At 39.5% G+C, this 24,248-nt stretch overlaps 2 protein-coding genes and 2 long non-coding RNA genes across 5 annotated transcripts in view; 3 read left to right on the forward strand and 1 right to left on the reverse strand.

The window, feature by feature from the left end:
* Positions 1-7,554, forward strand: part of LOC103554208 (uncharacterized) — a 142,041-nt gene extending 134,487 nt beyond the window's left edge. Inside the window, exons 5-6 of the long non-coding RNA XR_011522434.1 lie at positions 4,243-4,364; positions 7,185-7,554. This is a non-coding gene — a long non-coding RNA (uncharacterized lncRNA). The remainder of the gene's footprint in view (positions 1-4,242; positions 4,365-7,184) is intronic.
* Positions 30-2,527, forward strand: LOC103564669 (vomeronasal type-1 receptor 4-like). Its single transcript, XM_008540557.2, has one exon. It carries the CDS (start codon positions 426-428, stop codon positions 1,449-1,451), a length of 1,026 nt encoding a protein of 341 aa, XP_008538779.2. The 5' UTR covers positions 30-425; the 3' UTR covers positions 1,452-2,527.
* Positions 7,555-10,741: 3,187 nt separating the features above from the next.
* On the reverse strand, positions 10,742-19,298 carry LOC139073554 (uncharacterized). 2 transcript variants are annotated; one of them, XR_011522432.1, is made up of 4 exons: positions 19,222-19,298; positions 17,250-17,743; positions 16,899-17,019; positions 10,742-13,694 (listed from the first exon to the last, which is right to left on the reverse strand). It is a non-coding gene; the product is annotated as an uncharacterized lncRNA (long non-coding RNA). The 2 variants fall into 2 exon arrangements; XR_011522431.1 differs by lacking the exon at positions 10,742-13,694 and having other exon boundaries at positions 13,841-17,019.
* Positions 19,299-19,444: 146 nt separating this feature from the next.
* Positions 19,445-24,248, forward strand: part of PPP2R1A (protein phosphatase 2 scaffold subunit Aalpha) — a 39,843-nt gene continuing 35,039 nt past the window's right edge. Inside the window, exon 1 of the mRNA XM_008540558.2 lies at positions 19,445-19,801. Within this exon, the coding sequence (XP_008538780.2) occupies positions 19,520-19,801 (282 nt within the window). The 5' untranslated portion in view covers positions 19,445-19,519. The remainder of the gene's footprint in view (positions 19,802-24,248) is intronic.

The raw sequence follows: 24,248 nt of genomic DNA on the forward strand, positions 1-24,248 counted from the left end.
CCATTTAAAATGAATAGACAAAGTGCAAACACAAAACTAAATTTAGATCTGGCTTATTTGAAGAACAGAGGTAACTTGTATTTTAGCATATTATGGATTAAATGCACCACTTTTGTTATCAGCCCAGCCAGGTTCAAATTCTCACTCCGTTCCTAACCAGTGGGTAAATTTAAGGGAAACACTTAACCTTTCATTGTCTATAGTTTCCTCATCTTTGTAAGGAATGTAATAGTGCCTGCACCAGGAATTTGTGAGGAATAAAGCAATTACAGCATGTGTGGCCTTCATGGCAATGATTCCTACATTGCAGGGGTTTTTAATTGTTAGACTTTCAACTTTTGGAAGCCTGAAAATGACAGAAAAACTAAGTAATTTCATAAAAGTAGGGACTCTTCATAAGTGGCAAATATTGGATTTCAGTTGACATGATACACATAGGCCATGTCTCATATTCCCTTGCAGGATCCTCTAACTCAGAAGACAAGTATCTGTCACTGACAACCGACAGGATGGCCTCTAGCGAATTAGCAGTAGGAGTGATCTTCTTATTACAGACCACAGTCGGAATCCTGGGGAATTTTTCCCTTCTTTGCCATTATCTTTTCCTTTATTTCACTGGGTCTAGGCTAAGATCCACAGATTTGATTGTCAAGAACCTGATTGTAGCCAACTTACTGGTTCTATTCTCTAGCGGACTCCCCTATACATTGTCATCTTTTGGGTGGTATCAGGTCTTCAGTGATTTTGGATGCAGATTTTTTTTCTATGTTCGTGGTGTGGGCAGGGGTGTGTCTATCGGCACCACCTGCCTCTTGAGTGTCTTCCAGGCCATCATGATCTGCCCCAGAAACTACAGGTGGGCAGAGCTTAAAATGAAAGCTCTCAAGTGCATGGTCCCTTCAATTTTCTTGTGCTGGGTCCTGCACATGCTGATAAGCGTTATGTACGCTATGTTTGTGAGCAGCAATTGGAGCAAGAAAAACATCACAAACCGAAAAGCATTTGGATACTGTTCTGCTGTTCGTCATGACAAAACCAGAGACTCTTTATATGCAGCATTGCTATCAGTCCCTGATGTTTTCAGTTTGGTGCTCATGATGTGGGCCAGTGGTTCCATGGTTTTCATACTGTACAGGCACAAGCAGAGGGTCCAACACATTCATAGGACCAATGTCTCCTCCAGATCCTCCCCGGAGTCCAGAGCTACCAAAACCATCCTTCTCCTGGTGAGCACCTTTGTGTATTTTTACACCCTTTCTTCCATCTTTCATGTATGTTTGGCTCTCTTTCACAATCCTAGCTGGCTTCTTTTCAATATCAAGTCAATAATCACTCTATGTTTCCCAACTGCCAGCCCTTTTCTGCTTATGACCCGTGACTCCAGTGTATCCAGTCTTTGCTTTGCCTGGATAAGGAATACAAAATCCCTTAATCTTATGACAAATCTATGAATTCTGTGTATTTGCACAATGTTTGTTTGGTAATTCACTCGTAGTCTTCAGAGTTCTAAGTACATTTATGAGTAGTTGACCAGAGACTGTAAACAGGTCATGCTGAGTGTCTTCTTTAAAATAAAAAATAAGACATAACAGTAATTGTAATAAAATATTGTATACTTATCATGTAAATACTCATGTGATTGAGATTTTACTAATGATTTCTGTTGGGGAGTGCAGAATTTATGCAATAATAAAATCAAGTACTAAAAATATCTAGACAGTATGGAGATTTCTTTGAGTGTGTAATGTAAATCTACTACAGTAAATTTCCCAGAAATGAACTAGTCATGGAATTTCTTGAAAAGGTGCTTGGAAATGGAACAACATGTGTCATATCATTACTGAAACTGAAGACCCTAGTGCTGGAGGGGAAACTGGATCAGTGAATAAAACTTTTCAGAGTCACCTATGAGTTTTGTACATTACATCTTTAGAGAAGCAGCAGTCATTTACTTCAAATATGATGTTATGAAGGGAGATGAGCAAGTTTAAACATTTTCAGGTAGAAATGGTCAGGTTGTTCTGGAGTAGGAGAAAAGAGAGCATAAAAGTACATTTTAGCTGATTTTTAAACAACATTGGGTAAGTGTCCCTATTTTAACAGAGGTGAATTGCAAGGAACTGTGTTCTGGAGATGGCAGATTTTTCTTTTTTTGCGAAGATGGTTTGAGCATGTTGGCAAGAAAGAGGTTTGAAGGTGCACACCCCTGTCTCTAAAATGATGAAATTAGTTTATAATGGAGACTTCCATTAAATATGGAGCACTGTAGGAAGAGCCATTTGAAAGAGAAAGACATGAATCCATTCTATTTATGTGGATTTTGTGGCTCCTTGATTTTCCAGGAGGAAAGTGGATACTTCCTCAATATTAGGAGAGATTTTTATACATTTTTCTCTGTACTTGCATTCTGAAGCTGATGCAAACTATTGAGAATTCAACAATTTGAAAAACAAAATAATTATTTTGGCCTAATGAATATATATATCCAACCTTGTAACACAAAGAGGAACTCCTATTTATGATTAAAATAGACATATATTTACCAGAAATTAGATCACAAAGCAAAAAGAAGTGAAAATAGAAATATATAGAAACACATATGCTTACATTGTGTATGTAAATATATTTACAGGTCTATGTGAGATCTATGTGTATTTATGTGTATGTCCATAGAAAGTAAATCATGTTTATTATCCATTAACCAATATATTGGAAACTTGCAAATTAAGAAAAATTGAACATAATTATTTTTAATATTTATTAAATAATACAAGTAATTATTAATTTCAATAATGATAAATCTTTAAGTATATGTTAGCTGATATATATATATATATTATGATTCTAGTTGTTTAATTGTTAAAATTCCATAAAATTTATTTTCCATATTCCCACTTTAATTCTATTATTTGGCCATATCTCTTCAAAAACTGTGAATTAGTGTACTAAAAGGTGTTTGATTTTAAAATAAGTAATTGGTCTATTTAAGTTAAATATAATAATTGATGCATTTCGATACCAATGGAATTTATTTTCTTATTTTATCTATGTTAACTTCTTTTGTATTAATATTTAAATGCCTTCCTTCATAATTCTACACTATAATGGCCCCTTTTCTTTGCAAGTTGTATAATCATTATTTGTTTCTTTTTATCTATAAATTTCAGCACACAGTTAAAAGCTAATCACAGCATTACTGTATTTGTTACTATTAAACCCCACCTTTTCAATATAAGGGCATTACAATACTAATCTATTCACCATATCCCACCTTTTGATTGGCGATATGTATTTAAAAATTTAGGGGCTGGCTCCGTGGCCGAGTGGTTAAGTTCATGCGCTCCGGCTGCGGTGGCCCAGGGTTCGCCTCCTGGGTGCGGACACGGCACCGCTCAGGCCACGTTGAGGCGGCATCCCACATCCCACAACTAGAAGGACCTGCAACTAAGATATACAACTATGTATGAGGGAGTTGGGAAGGTAAAGCAGAAAAAAAAAAGAAGAAGATTGACAACAGTTGTTAGCTCAGGTGCCAATCTTTAAAAAAAAAAAGGCACCTCAATTTAAAAAAAAAAATTTAAAGACATGCACAGGTCGTGAGTGCATAGCTCAATGAAAATTCACAAAGGGAAAACAATCTGTACTCAGTACTTAGATCAATAAAGAGAATGTTGTCAGACCCCGAGAAGACCATCGTGCTCCCTCCCAGTCAGTATTCTTCAGGGGAAACACTAGTCAGACAGCTAACAGCACAGATCACGTTAGCCTGTTTTGCATTTTAGATGAAAAAATAATAGAGCCTTAACTCTTTTGTATTTGGCTTTTGTAATTCTTTATGTTGTTCATGAATTTATTGCTGCATATTGTTATTTATCATTCATTTGTATTTTTATATAGGTTTCTATTGTGTGAATAGAAAACAACCAATTTAATCATTCCACTGTTAAAAAGCATATGAGTAGTTTTCAATTTGAGACTATTAAGAATAGTACTGATATGTAAATTTAGAACATGTTTTATGACACACATACAAATTTTTGTTGGCTGCATATATAGTAACAGAACTGTTTGGTGACAAGATTATGTCTATGTTTATAAGTAACAGTAGGAGCAAGAAAAACATAAGAAACATAAAAAGTTTGGGATACTGTTCTGCTGTTCATCATGACAAAACCGGAGACTCATTATATGCAGCGTTTCTATCAATCCCTGTTCTTTTTCTGTTTGGTGATGATGCTCTAGGCCAGTGGCTCCATGGTTTTCATCCTGTACAGCCACAACCAGAGGGTCCAACACCTTCATAAGACAACGTCTCCTCCAGATCCTCCCCTGAGTCCAGAGCTACCCAAACCACCCTTCTCCTGGTGAGTGCCTTTGTCTATTTTTACACCCTTTCCTCCACCTTTCAAGTGTGTCTGGCTATTTTTATCAATCCTAAATAGTTTCTCTTGAACGCCACTGCAATAAGGACTGTGTTTCCCAACTGCCAGCCCCTTTCTGCTCATAAGCCCTGACTCCTGTGTATCCAGGCTCTTCTTTGCCTGGAAAAGAATACAAAATCTTATGGGAAATATGTGAATTGCATGTATTCGCTCAATGTTCATTTGGTAATTCATTCATTCCCCTCAGTGTTCTAAGTACAGTTATGAGTTCTTGACCAGAGAATGTAAACGGAGAATGCTGTATGTCTTCTTCAAAGTAAACAATAAGGTATAGTAGTAATTGTAAGGAAATATTATATAATTATCATATAAATTCTTATGTGACTGTAGTTTTACTGATGTTTGCCATGGAAGAGTTCAGAATTTACACAGTAATAAAGTCCAGTTCCTAAAACAATCACAATACTATGGAGAAGTCTTCAAGTATGTAACTTAAATCTATCACAGTACATTTCCCAGAAATGAACTAGGCATGGAATTTAAGACGAGGTACATGAAAATGGAACCAGGTGTGGCAGGTCATTACTGAAACTGAATCTAATAGTGCTGGAGTGGAAATTCAGTCAGTGAATAAAGCTTTTTGGAGCCAGTTATGAGTTTTGTTACATTACATCCTTAGAGAAGCCCTAGTCATTTATTTAAAAAATGATGTTATGAAGGAAGATAAGCATATTTAAATATTTTCAGGTAGAAATTGCCAGATTGAGCCAGAGTGGGGCAAAAGATAGCATAAAATTACCTTTTATCTGATTTTTAAAAAGCATTAGGTGAATATGAAAATTTTTAAAAGTGTAAATTGCATGGAATTGGGGGCTACAGAGGGCAGATTTTTCTCGTTTGTGAAGATGATTTGGGCATGTTTGCAAGAAAGAGATTTGGAGGTGCACACTCCTGTCTCTCAAGTGATGAAGTTAGTTTATGACGGAGACTCGCATTAAAATTGGAGCACTGTAGGGAGAGCCATTTGAAAGAGAAAGACATGAATCCATTTTCTTTATGTGGAGTTTGTGGTTCCTTAGTTTTCCAAGAGCAAAGTGGATATTTTCTCAACTATAGGAGAGAATTGGAGTGGTTTTTTTTTCTGAAGAAGATTAGCCCTGACCTAACATCTGTGCCGATCTTCCTCCACTTTATATGTGGGTCACTGCCACAGCATGATGAGCGGTGTAGGTCCATGTCCAGGATTTGAACCATGAACCCAGGCCACCTAAGTGGAATGTTCCAAACTTAACTGCTACCTCAGGAGGCCAGCCCCATCTATTATTTTTTTTAAAAGTACTTCTGTATTATAATTCTACAATATAATTGACCTCTGTTCTTTGAAAGTTGTATAATGATTATTTGTTATATTTTACCTAGAAATTTCAGCATGCATTTAAAAGCTAATCACAGTGTCACTGTATTTAATACTGTTAAATCCCAACTTTTTAATATAAATACATTAAAATACTTATCTATCCACCATATCCCACCTGTTTGATTGGTGAGATGTATTTTAAATGTTTGAAGACACATGCACAGGTCATAAGTGCATAGCTCAGTGAGAGTTCACAAAGTGAACACCTTTCTGTACTCAGATCAATAAAGAGATCAATACTAGATCAATAAAGAGAATATTGCCAGACCCTCAGAAGTGCCTTGTGCTCTCTCCCAGTCACTACTCCTCAGGGGAAACACTGTTCTGACGTCTAACAACACAGGTCATATTTGCTTGTTTTGTATTTTATAGACAAGAAATCATAGAGGACTAATGCTTTTGTATTTGGCTTTTGTAATTATTTGCATTGTTTGTGAATTTATTGCTTCATATTGTTATTAATCATTCATTTGCATTGCTGTATAATATTCTATTGTATGAATATATAACAATTAAAATTATCATTCCACTGTTAATAGGCATATGGTTGATTTTCAGTTTTAGAATATTAGAGATGCTGCTGGTATGCAAATTGAGGACATGATTTGATGACACACATACCAATTTCTGTTGGCTCTATATGTAATAGTGGAGCTGTTGGTGACAGGGTTACACATCTTTAGCTTTAGGAGATAGTGCCGAAGAGGTTTCTACAATGTTTGTACCAATTTTCACACCCACCAGCAGTGTCAGAGGTCTTGGTTCATCCACATCCTAGTCAACACTTTTAATTTTTTCCATTTTTATTTTTAGACTTCTTGTTGGTGTGTGATACTTTCTGGTACCAAGTAGTGATTTTAGTTTCGTTTCCTTTGTTTTTTATGGAAGTTGAGCATATTTTCACATATTTGTTATGAATTTGGAAACCTCTTTTTGAAGTATTCATAACTTTATTTTGTCCTTTTTTTCCAATGTGTTGTCTTTTTCCTATATTCGTATTAGTTCTATGTATCAGCTGGACATGTTTTCTTTCTTTGTTCTCTCTCTTTCTCTTCCTGTCTTGTCTTTCTGTGTGTGTGTGTGTGTGTATCTTGATGAGGAGTAATTCTTAATGTTAACATAACTTAATGCTTTTTTCCTTTATAGATGTTTACTATTCTCTTTAAGAAATATTCTCCTATTGTAAGACTGCAAAAATGTTCTATTTTTCTTTTTTAAAATTGAGAGAGCTTTAAATTTACGTTATCAATTCATGCAGAATGATTTGTTGTAATCGTGAATAGCTCTTAGATTTTTTTCTAATAAGCTAACAAATTTCAATTTATTCAAAATATGTGATATTATTCTTTCTTTTCATTTGCTCTCACCTCTCATTTCTCACCTAGGTTAACATCTCCCGTAGATCTGTCTCTCCTTTGAAGTGTCCTGGGAAATCTGTGTCTCTTCCTGCCTCCTTCAGTCTTTAACAACCCCACGTCACCGCACAACCGAGGTCAGTCTTGGTATCAAAAATCTTCAATGGATCTTTTTATTCAGTCAATTATTCTCAAATTTTAAAGGGGAGAGTGCATTCTATTGGGAGGCAATTCTCCAACAGCCTTGCAATTCTTTTTCACATCTTATATCAGCTTCTGTTCTGGACTAGCTTTCAAGGATTTTTGTGTATCGCCTTGGAAGATGGCAATAGTGTCTTTATTTAGGGCAAGAGTGGGTTAATTACCTGACCAATATAATAAAGATAATGTCTTCCTCAGACACAAATATTAGGTAGGTGTATTTATTCCACTTTAAAAGATTTGGATTTCTTAAGCTTAGTGTTCTCCAGCTCTGACATGAAGTTACTCTGTTTGTGGCATCCATCTGGACCTCTTTGCATGGCCCCTGTGTGGCTTGTGAGAGCAATTAGAAGAGATGTGAACGGGAAACTCTTGCTGCCTGTTCTGTGATCAATAACAGTATTTTTTGTCTTACTCCCAAGACTTTCATGTTTTCTAGAGCAGCCATGAAACTGGCAGGCTAACTTGTTGGTTTGCAAAGGGAGACTATTTTATAGCCCTTGCATTTCTCATTTGGCACTGAGGATGGGATAGTGACTCAGCTGCCTAATCAATAGCCTTTGTGCATTGTCCTAATTTCAGATGGAAGCTAATTTGATGAGGTAGTAGGGGCCTTTTGGAAGAAATAATGTCCTATTGTGGTTTCAATATCAAAATATAATATGAATTGTTGTGTTATATGCTTATAGTTTACCACCCCATATGTGCCAGAGGTGAATATTTCAATCAGGGTAAGGTGCAAGTAAAGATGTTTTAGTGGAACAATCTACCCTTTGATCTGTCTGCCACCAGTGAGTGGGTGAGAATTGGAGTCAAGTGCCACTAATCTGTGATGTACAAAGTTTTTATTCTGTAAGTGATATTCTCTTTGTTGATACATCAGAGGCCTCAGTCTCAATAGCCCTGTCTAAAATGTCACCACCTCTCTGCTAGTAGGGCTGGCTGAGAAAACCTGACCAAATTCAGAGTCCTGTTTTCCAGTGAAACTTTATTGGAACTCTATGGGCATATATACAATCCTCGATCCTTCTAGCAGTGAAGGAAAACTACTGTCTCTTTGGCTCATCACTATCTACAAAAAGGCCCAGATCTAACTAAACTCCTGGGGTATGGAAGACAGCACAAGTCTCTGTGACTCATTTAGAATCTCTGGCAAAAGGAGGCAACATCTACCTAAAAGCCTCCCTTGGCGTATGAACTTGGGGCCCCCAATGCAACCAACAGGTACACTCTTTGATAGCAGTAATTAGCTTGCTAGTGAACTCTCCTCAAAACTGAAGCCTGACTCTTAGAAACCTTGTGAGTCTCTGGATCGATTGTTTAATTTAATTTGGGGATAAGTCATCTTGGACTCCCCTACTAACAAGGTAGGAAGAATCCCAAAAGTCCTGAGTCTCAAGAAAAATGTGTATTCAAGAATGAAGGCAGACTGGCCCTAATGATATTTTGGCTTGGCAAGAATAGGTGGTACCTATTTGTTTGGAGGAAATTTTAAGCTGTCTTCTGCAGCCAAAGGCGCTGGCACTAGGGAACCTCAATCCTCTGAGCCTCCCCTAAATGCGTGGCCCTGGTTCAATGATGGTTTACGTAAACTGAAACCTCTTCTTTATCCAATCATGGGTCAATGGGCTCTTAGATTGTTTCCATGTCTTGGTTATTGTGCATAGTGCTGCAATGAACATAGGGGTACATATGTTACTTTGGATTGTTGCTTTCAATTTGTTTGGGTAGATACCCAGTAGAGGGATAGCTGGATCATATGGTGTTTCTACTTTTAGTTTTTTGAGGAATCTCCATACTGTTTTCCATTGTGGCTGCACCAGTTTGCAATCCCACCAGCAGCGTATGAGCATCCTCTTTTCTCCATGTCCTCTTCAACATTGGTTGTTTTTGATCTTGGTAATTACAGCCATTCTGACTGGTGTAAGGTAACATCTCATTGTAGTTTTGATTTGCATTTCCTTAATGATTAGTGATGTTGAGCATCTTTTCTTGTGCCTGTTGGTCTTCTGTATATCTTCCTTGGAAAATGTATGTTCATATCTTCTGCCCATTTTTTGATCGGGTTGTTTTGTTGTTGTTGTTGTTGAGTGTGTGAGTTCTTTGTATACTTTGGATATCAACCCCTTGTCTGATAAATGATTTGTAAATATGTCTGCCACTTGGTGGGTTGTCTTTTCATTTTGTTAATGGTTTCTTTTGCTTTGCAGAAGCTTTCTAGTCTGATGTAGTCCCATTTGTTAACTTTTTATTTTGTTTCCCTTACCCAAGTAGACATGGTATTTGAAAAGATATGACTAAGACCAATGTCAAAGAGAGTACGTCCTATATTTTCTTCTAGGAGTTTTATGGTTCCAGTCCTTACATTCAAATCTCTAATCCATTTGGAGTTAATTTTTGTGTATGGTGTAAGATAATGGTCTACTTTCATCCTTTTGCATGTAGCTGTCCAGGTTTCCCAACTATTTATTGAAGAGACTTTCCTTTCTCCATTGTATGTTCTTGGCTCCTTTGACAAAGATTAACTGTCCATAGATGTGTAGTTTTATTTCTGGGCTTTCAATTCTGATCCATGCATCCATTTGTGTGTTTTTGTGCCAGTACCATGCTATTTTGATTAGTATAGCTTTGTAGTATGTTTTGAAGTCAGGGATTGTGATGCCTCAAGCTTTGTGCTTTTTTCTCAGGGTTGCTTTGGTTATTTTGGGTCTTTCGTTGTTCCATACAAGTTTTTGGAGTCTTTGTTCTATTTCTGTGAAGAATGTCATTGGGATTCTGATTGGGATTGCACTGAATCTGTAGATTGCTTTAGGTAATATGGGCATTCTGATTATGTTTATTCTTCTAACCCATGAACATGGAATATCTTTCCATTTATTTATGTCTTCCTCAATTTCTTTCAGTAATGACATAGTTTTCAGTGTACAGGTCTTTCACCTCTTTGGTTAAGTTTATTCCTAGGTATTTTGTTCTTTTTGTTTCAATTGTAAATGGGATTACATTCTTGATTTCTTTTTCTGCTAGTTCACTGTTAGCCTAGAGGAATGCAACTGATTTTTTAAAATTGATTTTGTACCCTGCAACTTTGCTGTAGTTGTGGATTACTTTTAGTAGTTTTCTGGCAGATTCTTTAGGATTTTCTATAAATAGAATCATATCATATGCAAACAGAAAAACTTTCACTTCTTCCTTTCTAATTTAGATTCCTTTATTTCTGTTTCTTGCCTAATTGCTCTGGCCAATACCTCCAGTAGTATGTTGAATAGGAGTGGTGAGAGTGGACACCCTTGTCTTGTTCCTGTTCTCAGAGATGTGGCTTTCTTTTTTTCACCATTAAGTATGATGTTGGCTGTGAGTTTGTCGTATATGGCCTTTATTAGGTTGAGGTACTTTTCTTCAATACCCATTTTATTGAGAGTTTTTTTTTTTTTTATCATAAATGGATGTTGGATCTTCTCAAATGCTTTCTCTGCATCTATTAAGAGATCATGTGATCTTTATTCCTCATTTTGTTAATGTGTTATATCATATTGATTTATGGATGTTGAGCCATCCCTGCATTCCTGGAGTGAATCCCACTTGATCGTAGTGTACACTTCTTTTATGGTATTGCTGTATTCGGTTTGCCAATATTTTGTTGAGGATTTCTGCACCTAAGTTCATCAGTGATATTGGCCTGTAGTTTTCCTTCTTCATGTTGTCCTTCTCTGGTTTTGGTATCAGGGTAATGTTGGCCTTATCGAATGTGTTAGGAAGTATTCTATCTGCTTCAATTTTTCAGAATAGTTTGAGAAGAACAGGTACTAAATCTTCTTTGAATGTTTGGTAGAATTCTCTAGAGAAGCCATCTGGTCCTGGACTTTTGTTTTTTGGAGGATTTTTTATTACTGTTTCAATCTCTTTACTTGTGATTGGCCTATTCAGATTCTATATTTCTTCTTGATTTAGTTTTGGGATGTTGTAGGAGTCCAAGAATTTATCCATTTAGTCTAGATTGTCCAGTTTGTGGGCATACAGTTTTTCATAGTATTCTCTTATAGTCTTCTGTATTTTGTGATATCTGTTGTGATCTATGTTCCTTCATTTTTAGCTTTATTTGTTTGCGCCTTCTTTCTTTCTTTCATAGTGAGTCTGGCTAAGGATTTGTCAATTTTGTTTATCTTCTCAAAGAACAAGCTCTTGGTTTCATTGATCCTTTTACAGTTTTTTGTGTTTCAATTTCATTTATTTCTGCTCTAATTTTTATTATTTCTCAACTTCTGCTGAGTTTGGGCTTTGTTTGTTCTTTTTCTAATTCTGCTAGGTGTATTTTAAGATTGGTTTTTTGACCTTTGTCTTGTTTGTTAACGTGGGCCTGTATTGCTATAAATTTACCTCTTAGGACTGATTTTGCTACATCTCATATGAGTTGGGATGGTGTGTGTTTGTTCTCATTCGTCTCCAGATGTCTTTTGATTTCTCCTTAACTTCTTCAGTGATCCATTGGTTGTTCAGTAGCATGTTGTTTATTCTCCAGATTTTTGTTCCTTTCCCAGCTTTTTTCTTGTAGTTAATTTCTAGTTTCACAGCATTATTGTGAGAAAATATGCTATATATGATTTCAATCTTCTTAAATTTATTGAAGTTTGCCTTGTTTCCCAATATATGGTCTATCCTTGAGAATGTTCCACGTGCGCTTCAGAAGAATGTGTATTCTGCTGTTTTTGGATGGAGTGTTCTACATATACCTATTAAGTCCATCTGTTCCAGTTCTTCATTTAATGCCACTATTTCTTTGTTGACTTTTTGTATGATCTACCCATTGTTTTAAGTGGGGTATTGAGGTCCCCTACTATAATTGTGTTGTTATTAATATCTTCTTTTGGGTTTGTTAATAGTTGCTTTATATACTTTGATGCTCCTGTCTTGGGTGCATAAATGTTTATAAGTGTTATCTCTTCTTGGTGGAGTGTCCCTTTTACCATTATATACTGCCCTGCCCTTCTTTGTCTCTCTTTACCTATTTTATCTTGAAATCTCCTTTGTCTGATGTAAATATGGTGACACTTACTTTCTTTTGTTTGCCATTAACTTGGAGTATTATCTTCCATCCCTTCACTCTGAGCCTGTGTTTGTCTTTGTAGCTGAGATGTGTTTCCTGGAGGCAGCATAATGTTGGGTCTTGTTCTTTAATCCACATTTCCAATCTGTGTCTTTTGCTTGGAGAATTCAATACATTTACATTAGACTGATTATTGATATGTGAGGGTTTAATGTTACCAGCTTATCACTAGTTTTCTGGTTCTTCTGCATTTCTTTAGTTTCTCGTCCCTTGCATTTCAGATTACTAATTTGCATAGGTAGTTTTCTATGGTAGTTTTCTTAGTTTTCTCCTTGTTTTTCATTTGTGTCTATGTTCTAATAGTTTGTTTAGTGATTACCATTAGGTCTGTACAAAGAGATCTCATAGACGAGATAGTCCATTTGTGACATCCTCTTATTTCCTTAGACTAAGCCAATTCCATCTCTTTCCTCTTCCCCTTCTAAGTTGTTATTGTCATAACTTATTCCATCTTGTTTGTGAGTTTCTGCTTAAAATGGCAAGATTACTTTGGTGTTTTCTTTCCCTTTATTTTTAATGTTATAGTTAAGTGTTTACTAACCTGATCTGACAGAGAGAAAAAAAAAAAGAATCTCTTCACTGTATGATAGGACACAATTGGAAACATTGGCTGTATTACCAAGGCTTTGACTGGGATGTCATATTTGAGAAGAAGATGGATAGACTCAGCTCATGCATAGCTTAAAGCTCAAAGAGCTTTAAGGAACAAAGATTGACTTTATGAAATAAAGCCACTTGGAAATTGGCCTGGTACCTTGTTTACAGGGATCCCAGCTTTTGAACTTATGTAAATAACCGTATTGCCGTGAAAGTAAGACTACTCACTTGCTAAGAGTTTCCAAATTCTAGAGGGATCAGCTAGAGAGAAAAAAATAAATGTTTCAATTCTGCTTACTGAGGTATAATTTACCAAATTGCTATAAGTCACAGTTAGCTTAAGATAAAAGAGAAAAATGTTTCCTTAAATCTGGAAAAAACATTAAAAAAATGAGCAATATTTCAAAGTCATAAAAATTATAATCATTCTCATCAGTTCATTCAGTCTCATGTAATCAACTCTTGATCTTGATCTTCTGTTAGCAGTTTCACAGAGTCATTAGTTTCTCCATTTGCACTTTGTAACTTCTTACCCAGTTCAATTTTATGATCTGAAAGTTTATCAGAAACCTGTGTTTTAGAGTGTCAGAGTACTCTCCATGTGTCAGAGCCCTTTCCATGAAGCTCTCTGAAGATGAAACCTTTGCAAAAGCATCAGAGTAAAACAATAACTGTCTGTAAATGACAAAAGACTTAAAAATGGCAATTGACAAAGAAACTTGGCTATTTCTGTCACATATAAAATTTTAAGAGAATAATTGGAATTATAACTGATAACCAGGACAGATCAGAATTTTAAGAATTTTATATAATTTTTAAAACATTTATATCACTAATATTAACCCACACAATATAACTTAAGAAGGTTTATCACCACTTATTTGTCAAGGCTTCCATGTAATTTAACATACTAAATAAGCTTAATTAGTTTAATATTGCCCTCTTTATAGAAAGAGAGAATAAATTCTTTGAGAAGTCCCAGGCCTCACTGGAAATTCTCAAAAAAAGAAAGACTTTACTTAGAATTTGAATTTTGGGGAAGTTTGTCAAAAATGTCAAATGGTTTAAAAACACTTGGTAAAATAAGAAACAATGCTTAGTTATCTATTTAACCAATGTGACAGCAAAAGATGTTGAAGGAAAACATACCAAGTTAAACAGTTAAAAAACAAACAAACCAGTTTTCTTAATAGAGACACCTCAGGTTTTTGAACACAGGACATTATTTTGACCAAGCATTGATTCTGTCTTTTACGTAGACTTACTCCAAAATAAAGAAAAATATTTTATAATCTCTTTCTCAAGAGGAAACTGAAAGTCCAGGAAAATTATCCCTTTATGAGATAGAAAAAAAAACTCAATTTTGCATCAGCTTACTTTTGATATTAAAACTTACTCATTTAACTGAATTCATTTTAGTCTTAGCCAACTTGACCATGCACAAAGCTTTTCTTAGAGTTTTACTTCCATAAACCTTCTGTCACTTGCTGTTTACATTAAGAGTTTGTCTTATGCCTTCGTTTTTTCTTTCCTAGTACTTCAGAACAAATTTATCTTTCTTAACAAAACAAACAAAAATATTTCAATTCTTTATACCTTCTTTACTGAAAACACACATCTAACTTTCCTTGAATACAAAGATGTTTTCCTTATTAATTTTTAGTAGCTTTAATCACATATCTCAACTATAATTCTTAACCCTTACAGATCTTAATTTTTAATGAAAACTAAGAAGTAAACAATTATAAACTGTCTTTTAAATTAGTATTCTGTGGCATGGCAAATCTATAAATACTTTTTATAATTTCTAGAAACACACTATATCATAGTACAATTTTTAAATACAATACAAGACATGTTTACTGATAAACCCAAACATCTTTTAGTTTCTCTGTAATAAGAAGCCAAAGGTAGATAAACCTATATTAATAATTAATGTCTAATATTTTTTATTATTTAGAAATGATCTAGATATTCAATGAATTTTCCATCATTTAATTTAACCAGGCAACACTTCAAAGTTTCAAGTTACCAAAGAGATTATGGGAATTATTTTGAATACATATGCCATAAAATATAATTATTGCTAAAAGTTTATCTATAATCCCTTATTTCACTTACATCTAAATCATTTGCTCCCAATAACTATGTTTAGATTACCCACAAAAACTTCATGAGACATTAGACAAAATTAATTTATCATTTGCTTATTTTTGCTGACAAACTTTGTAACAGAAATAACTTGAGCTTATTTGACCATAAACCCTGCATGTCTGCATCATATTCAATGTTGACAATTCTGAGGACATGCCTATTTCAATCAAACCAACAAACTTAAACAAGCTTTGATTTACCAAAGATTAATTTATATCATTTTAGCTTGAAAAACATTTGGGTTAGTTTCTATTAGATTTAGGAACAATTTATATAAGCACTTACTTTAAGTCAATTAAATAGAGCTCTTAATTTTGGCCATACCCTCTGGAGATAGAAAAACATCTGAGACTTACAACATATACATTTATTGTACATGCATACAACTTATACATATATACATATATGAACACACAGGTAGACATAGAGACCCTACAACCTCCAATGTATAAGGTACAATACAAAACTTACCAGTTTATAAAACAATGGGATCCAAATTTCATTTTAGCAACTGGAAGGGTTAAGTTTACCTTTTAAATGGATTTTTCCTTTTTCATTGGCTCATAGCTAAAGTCGCCCCATTTTAGGGAATGCAGCCTAGAGGGCTACAGGCTTCTGTTTCTTTATTGCAAAAAATGAAATTATGTACTGGGGTCAGTGGCACTGAGCCAGGAAAACATCCCAGAAGAGTCCCTGGGTCAGGTGTTCCTGGCAGTTGCTACACTCATCCACAGGTTCTCCACACTGGCAAAGGGCCAATGAACCATGGATCAAAGGTCCATCTGGACTTCCCTCCTGGATGGTTCACCAAATTGTTGCCAAACCAGGTTCATTTTGCCCGCCACACAATTATGCCAATCACTGAGATGATGAGTTTTCAGCGAGAAAGAGTTTAATCACAAGGCAGCAAAGTGAGGAGTTGGGAAAACCAATCTCAAATCTACCTCTCTAAAAAATGGAGATTAGGGATATTTATGGGATTAAGGGGCAGGGTGGTCTGAAGTGGGAATAGATGGTTGGAGGTAAGGAGAAGTGACGTAACTGATGATCTGTGCAAGCATAGTCAAGCTTCATGGTTCTTCATAGGACACATATTCACAAAATGGCGGCATCACCATGATCTGATGGTGGAGTTTTCAGCTCCTTGACATCAAAGGGTCACTTATTCGTCATCTGCACAAGTCCAGCTGATGACCTAAGTCTTAACCAGCTTAAACTGGACAAGGAGTTGACTCTCAGTTTCTGAAAACTTAAGCACCTGTTACCATAGTGACCCATGTGTCAGAGATATTATCTATACAGTGGGTTTTAGTAATTATCTAACTACTTTTGCAAACAGACAACTAATTGAGTATTGTTAAAGAACTTGACCCCTGGTTTCACATTCAACCTGTGCCCAAAAATGTTTTTTTTTTTTTTTTTTTAAATTCTGATTCCCGTTAGTCACTATCTTTTACTTAAAACAAAATTTTATTCACCTGATGCCTCACACTGGACCCAGTCCAGCTCAAATAAGACCCAGCCTAACTCCAGACCTAGTCAGATAACCACCAGTAGTTCCCCATGTGGAATATGGGGAGAGTGAGGGAGAATTGGGGGAGGGATTCCAGTCAAATGCAGAACCGTGGAAAGCCAATTAGATCAGGAGCTCAATGCAAAGAGAGGAGGGCTCAGAAGTGAGAGGAACTTACCCATCTCCCTGAAAATGGCAAGAAAGGCGGAGAACTCAACAGGGTTCCTTGGTACCACACCTGTCTCCCTCATCCCCAAAGCCATCAAAAGTTTCCTCTGGTCCTGCCACTGCCACTAAATCTGTTAAATAACAAAAACTCAACTGAGTAAAGTTAAAGATTAAATTGGCTTTGTGAATTATGCAGAACACTCTCCAGCAACTAGAGAGGAGCTCCAAAGGGCTATAGAAAAGGAAAGGTTTTTAAAGCCAGAAATGAGGTGGGAAAAAGGAAATTATTAGCAAAGAATGCATTGTTTCAGGCAAGGTCACCATTTGAAAGGGAATAGTATACGTCTTTCAGGTAGATTACCTCACTAGTGCTGACCAGGTCATTCCAAGTTGACTGGTCAAAGGTTACACTCCAAGAGAGCTTCAAACTGTAATTAGGTCAGGTATTGAGTCTTGATTTGCTGATATGGGGTTTAGCACAAGTGACTCCACTTTGGGTCTGCTGGCTCCTTTTTGACAGGCATGATATTCCAATCTTGGAATGAGTCAACATGGACTCCACTATTAACAACGTCAGAAGGGCCCAAAAAGTCCTGTGTCTCATGGAAAGTGCATATTCAAGAATGAAGGGGGCCAGCCCAGTGGCGTAGTGGTTAAGTTTGTGCACTCTGCTTGGGCAGCCCAGAGTTCGCAGGTTTGGATCCTGGGTGCGGACCTACACACAACTCATCAAGCCATGTTGAGGCAGCATTCCACATACAAAACAGAGGAAGACTGCTACAGATGTTAGCTCAGTGACAATCTTCCTCAAGCGAAAAGAGGAAGACTGGAAACAGACGTTAGCTCAGGGCCAATCTTCCTCACCAAAAAAAAAAAAAAAAAAAAGAAGAAGAAGAAGAAAAAGAAGAAGAATGAAGGCAGACTGGTCCCAGGGACATCTCAGCTTTACAAGAGTAAGTGGTACCTATCTCTAAGGAAGAAATTTTAAGTTCTACACTGTAGCCAAATCCATGCACTAGGAACCCTCAAGCCTCAAGATTCCCCTAAACGCATGGCCCTGGTTCACTGATGGTTTAGGTAAGCTGAATCCTAATGGTGTCCCCTGGGCCACTGTGGCTGTTTAGTCTCAGTGCCAGCTCTGCAGAACCAAAATGTGATTGCTCCCTTCACTGGCCAGATCTCAGACACCTGGACAGCTGCCAGTGGTCTAGCTGTTTAGTAGGCCACTTAGAAAACTATGCACGGTCAGATTAAGGACACCCCTCTTTTGGGCTGTGGACCATGAAAACAAATTGCAGCGCTAAAATAACTGTCTGGGTCACTCATTTAGATGCTATGCTAAGGGCCCGTTCTTTGAAAAGACGGACCAGAATGAAGTTGCTGATTATACCTGCCTGATGCAGCGGCTACCTCTGCATGGCACACTCATGCCTTTTGTTTTGTTTTCTTTTCAGCTTTATTAAGGTATAAATTGACAAAGAAAATTGTAAGATATTTAAAGTGCACCCTTAGCTAAGAAGATCCATAGTCTCAGTGAGCTGGTGGGGTGGGGAAGGACCCTGGATATATGGAGGGCAGGGACTGAAGTATGAAACACCACCACTTCCCACTTTTTTTGAGGGTAAAAACTCATAAACCTAACTGGACTGGGCAGAGGCCTTTGGAAAAGATGCTTGGGCTGTTCAGACCTGTCCAGGAGTCCTAGCTCAGCCTTGCCCTCCAAGTGGCACTAAAAACGGGTGCAGAAGCACCCGAGGCTTTCCAATCGCCCATCCCCAACTCCCTCAGTTAAGGTGATCCTAAGATTGCCGGTGGGGGGGCTGTGATGAGTGAGCCTAGGAGCAGAGACTAGTCAGTCCCAATCCTACCCCACTCTGTGATAAGCGACAGACTCTAACACACGGTCACAGCCTCAGCCCCGAGGATGGGAATTTTGAGAGAGAGATTATGTGGCTCCGCGGCCTTGAGGACCAAGTCTGAAGAAAGGGAGGGAAAGGGAGACATTTCTGTGGAGATCTGACAATTGAATAGGAACTGCTCTCCAAGTAGAAGGTACGTTTTGGACAAAGACTAGTTGGCATGAAAAAGCATGACGTACTCAGGGGGGTAATTTTCCAGGACTGCTGACGTATAAAAAGGGGAGATGGGAGATGTAACCAGAAAGGGTTCAGGAATCATGATCCACAAAGGCCTTGAATACTAGTCCGAGGGACCTAGGTTTAACCCAGAGAGTAAGGCAAGTCGCCCCCCTTCTCTGGACCTCGGCACAAGGCATAAACCAAGGACTCACTCCCGCCTCCTCCCCCAAACAAAGGGACCTGGCGTCCGCCTACCAGCCAGCGGGCCGCTACCTCACAAGCCAAAACCTGCAGACCTTCTCGGTCTCCAAATGACGTCATACATTCCTACTGACGCATGCGCAGAAACTTGCTCCAGGACTCGCAGAAGGGCAGGCTTCTCCTCCTCCCAATCCTGCCGTTCATTGGCTAGAAACAACTGCTCGTCTCGGCCGTTGCTAGGTATAACGTAGGAGGGTACGACTTTGGTCGCTAAGATACCTCATACTTCCGCTTCCTTCCCCCCAACTCCTTGGCTCCGGCAAGCCTTTCTTGTCCCTTCGACCAATGGCAAATGGGCGGTGGGCGGGACTTCGCTTGTCCGAACCAAAGAAAAGCGGCCTTGCCCTGGCGTAGCGCGGCCAATGACGGTGGAGCTGCCCCTGTAAAGTGGCTCGGGCGCCCCCACGCCCGCCTTTCCTCCCCTCAGCCCTGCCCCTCCCCATCCCGGTTTCAGCACGGCGCTGGCCGCAGTCTGACAGGAACGGACGGAGCCAAGATGGCGGCGGCCGACGGCGATGACTCGCTCTACCCCATCGCGGTGCTCATAGACGAGCTCCGCAACGAGGATGTCCAGGTCCGGAGGCCACGGGGGGACTTGGGGAAGACGGGAAGGAGAACATGGGGTCACGGGCGGCCCTCGCGGAGAAGGCTCCGCGTTCGCTGGGAGTGGTGGAGGGAGGGGGCGGCGGCCAATCAGCGTCCAGCTCTCATCTCTCTGGCTCCCAGGACTCGATGAAACGGTGCCTGGGATTGGGTGTCGGCCCAGCGGAGGGCGGGAGCGAGGCGAGCCTAGAGGGTCCCGGGCCTGCCTAGCGCGCGCCCCCCCAGGGCCGGGGTTGGCCTGGTGGTGGGGGGAGAGGCGAGGGCTCGGTGATTGGCGGCGGTCCTTCAGTGCCCCCTGGGGGATGGAGAGGGCGCGTGGCTTGCTCCGAGTCGGGGAGGGGCCGCCTGCTTGGTCTGGCCCCCGGTAGGTTTTCTCCTTTCTGGGTTTTGGCGGCTGGGCCTCAGCGCTGTGGGGTAAACTCTCTAAATGGGGGAACCGAGAGATGGAGGCTGTTTTTGCAATTCCTTCCCTCCTTCTCTCTCCAGTTTTAGCGTATATCCCCGAAGGGGAGCGGGGGCGTTAGCCAGATTTAGGAGCCAATTACGGTAGAACCCCGCTCCCCTTCTGAGATACCCCCCCATTGACTGGGGTGCGGGCAGTTTACTAAAGGGGCTAACGCGTTTCTGGTGAATGGAATAGAGTGGCTCTGGCTGGCGAGGATTTGAGAAGAGTTAGCGCTCCAAGGTTTAGCCATCCCATCGCCACCTCCCACCCGCCGCCGTGTGACCTTGTGCAAGTTACTTCATCGCTCTGGGCCTCTGTTTTCCATCAAATGTGGGCTAATAATAGTCCTAACCTCATTGGGTGGTTGTGAGGGACTGAACGAGTTAATAATACATGCAAATAAAATAGAACGATGTCTGGCCTGTTGTGAGGGCCCAGTAAATGTTAGCTGTAGTTACTGAGAGTGCTGATTGAAGACGTCCCATCCTTCCTTTGGGCCTCAGTTTCCTTATCTGTAAAATTGAGCGGTTGCACTGGGCCCAGCCTCCCCGGTTCCGGGTATATCACTCTGATTCTCTAGTCAGACGGGCTGCTGTTGTATTTCTGGCTCTTCCACTTCTTGCTGATTGACATGGGCAAGTTGGTCTCCCTAAGCTTTGGTTTCCTCTTCTCTCAAATGGAGGTAATTATCTAGTTCATAAGGGCTGTCGTAGGAATTCGTTTGTTCGATAAACAGTTGCCACATAGCAGATATGGTGCTGAGGATATAGTGGTGACACCAATTGTTATACGAGAGACAGATGTGAAACAGAGCTGAATTCATTAACACGTGTGAGATGTAGGAAGGAAACCAGAGGACGTTGTGATAGTGAGTCAGTAAGTATTTTTTGGGCCTCTGCTCTGTGTAGGGCGGGCACTTTTCCAGGCACAGGTACACAACAAGGTTGACACAAACTCCTGGCCTGGTGGAGCTTATGTTGTAGTGAGGGGAAGCAGACACTAAGTAAAATGTGTACTATGTTAGATGGGGCTGAGGGCTGAGGAGAAAAATGAAGAGGGGTGGGGGATGCAGTTTTATAGAGTGGTTGAGGAAGGCCTTGCTGAAAAGGTGATGTTTGAGCAAAGACTCGAAGGAGGCGAGGGAAGGAGTCATGAGGCTCTCTGGGCAGAGTACACAGCAAGCATGAAGCCGGGTGAGGAAGATCGGTTTTAAGTAGGCTGGTCAAGGAAGGCTTCTCTGAGGATGCAGTTTAAGATGAGACCAGAAGAAGGGGCCTGCCCTGGGTAGAAGGTGGGGAAGAGCCTTCCGAGTAGAGAGAACAGACAGGTAATGGCAGTAGTTCTCAATTAGGGTGATTTTGCCTGCCAAGGGACATTTGGTAAGGTCTGGAGACATTTTTGGGTGTCACAACTGGGGAAGTGCTTTATCTGGTGGATAGACATCAGGGATGCTGCTAACCCTCCTACAATGCACAGGACAGCCCCCACAGCAAAGAAATATTGGCCCACAATGTCCATAGTGGTGAGATTGAGAGAAGCTGTCTATGAAGCAAATTTAATGGCTTAAAAAAACACCAGTTTATTGTCTTATGGTTCTGGAGGTCATAAGTCTGACATGGGTCTCACGGGGCTAAAATCAAGGTGTCAGTAGGGTTGCATTCCTCTTTGGAGGCTCGAGGGGAAAATCCATTCCCTTGCCTTTTTCAGCTTCTGGAAGCTCCCCTTGTTTCTTGGCTGGTGGCCCATTCCTCCATCCTCAGAGCCAGCGTTGTTGCATCTCTGTGACTATTCTTGTGTACTCACATCTCCCCTTGACTTGCCAGGAAAGGGTTTCTGATTTTAAGTGACTAGATTGGGTCCATCTGGGTAACTCAGGATAATCTCCCCCTCTCGAGGTCCTTACCTTGATCACATCTGCCAAGTCCCTTTTGCCTGTAAGGTAACACACTCACAGGTTCTAGGAATTAGGGTGTGGACATCTTTGGAAGGCCATCATTCTGCCTACCACAGTCCTTCTGATTGAAAGGTGGAGATTGAAGGGGAAAGTGGTAGGGGTTTGAGTGAGGTGGTGGTGAAGTGCCTTTTTAAAAAAAGTTTTTTTACATTTTCAAGTGATTTAATTTTTGTTTATTCTTTTGTTACTTTTATTGCATTGAAGTCTGAGGGGAAGCTAGTCATTCAGCAAATATTTAAGGAGTGCCAGGTGTGTGCTAGGCGTTGATCTGGGTAGTGGGGCAACTGCAGTGAACAAAACAGACAAAAATCTGCCCTCATGGAGCTCATTTTGTTGTGGAGGTAGACAAGGAACAAACAAGTACAATGTAGAGGATGATAGATGGGGTAAGAGCTGTGGAGAAGAATAAAGCAGGGATCTGGGGAAGACAGGAGAGTGTTACGATTTTAGATAGAATAGCTGGAGAAGGCCTTACTGAGAAAGTGGCATTTGAGCAGCGATGTGAAGGGAGGGACTAGGCCCTGTGGATGTCTGGGGAATAGCATTCCAGGCAGAGAAAGCAAGTTCAGAGGTCCTCAGCAGGTATATGCAGTGTGTGTTCTGGGAGCTGCAGGAAGGCTGGTGTGGCTGGAGCCAAGGGTCTGAGCTGTTGATGGTGGCTGGAGCCAAGGGACTGAGCTGTTGATGTCGGGAGATGAAGATGAAAAGGGCTATGTCTTAGAAAGACCTTGTGAGCTATCAGTTAAACCAGGGATTGACAAATAGCCACCCACGGCCCTATGCCTGCTTGCATATATTGAAAACAGATGCACCAATTTATTACATATTGTCTATGGCTGCTTTTGTGCTACACCAGCAGGGTAGAGTTGAGTAATTACAACAGAGACAAACTGGCCCCTTAAAGCCTAAAATATTTACTGCCTGACCCTTTACAGGAAGGAGATTACAAGTAACGTGTGTTATCAGGTCCGTGTCAATCTTGCTAGACATGTGCTGTCCACTGTTGGAGCCCCTAGCCACATGTGGCTATTGACTTGAAATGTGGCTAGTTTGAATTGAGGTGTGCTTGTAAATAAGATACACACTAGATTTCAAAGACATACTACAACTGAGAATAAAACATCTCAGTAAAACTTTTTATATTGATTACATGTTGAAATGATAATATTTTTGACATATTGGGTTAAATAAAATATAGTAAGATTAATCTTCACGTGCCTCTTAGTTTTTTTAATTCTCGAAAATGTAAAATGACCTAATGTCTTGCGTTTACAGGCTGCATTATATTTCTATTGGAGTGTGCTGACTCTGGGTTATATTCTGTTCATATATAGAGAAAGAAAGACAAAATGGGCTTTTGTTTTTTTTTTTAAACACTAAATATTTTGTTTTGCGGCTTGCTCTGTTCACTTAATATTTCCTCCAAGCTTTCCATACAGGTACAAACAGATTGGCATTTATAAGGAGTTTGAACATTTCCCCAAGAATCAGAGACATAGAGACACAGAGATTGTATCTGTGTCTGTGTCTGTGGGTTTTCTGAGGACAGGGCTTGGATCTGCTTCATCCCTAAGGATTCAGTGGCCAGTACAGTCCTGAAAACAGAGACCAGGGGATACAGGAGCTCAGAAAGGGTTGAATAAATAATATTAACAGCTGATATTTTTTGGGTACTTGCTCTGTGCTAGGTGCTATAAAAAGGTGCAGTGCATTTTTGAGCTTACTGAGTTCTCACAACCACCCTTTGAAGTAGGCCCTGTGCTTACCTCCATCTTCCAGATGAGGAAACTGAAGCACAGTGAAGGTAAATAACTTGGCCACATTCATGCCAGATGGGAAGTGGAGGAGCCAGGACAGTTTCTCAAAGGAAGAGTGAGACTAGAGAGTAGAAGAGAATTTGGGATGGGGCAGACATTTGCTGGCTATATTTGTATGCCAGATGCTGTAATTAGTCTTTAATGAGACACTCTAGGGTACTAGAAAGAACATCGGGTTTGAAATCGTGTCGTCTTGATTCAC

Source organism: Equus przewalskii, chromosome 9, assembly GCF_037783145.1.
Source record: "Equus przewalskii isolate Varuska chromosome 9, EquPr2, whole genome shotgun sequence".
NCBI lineage: Eukaryota > Metazoa > Chordata > Mammalia > Perissodactyla > Equidae > Equus > Equus przewalskii.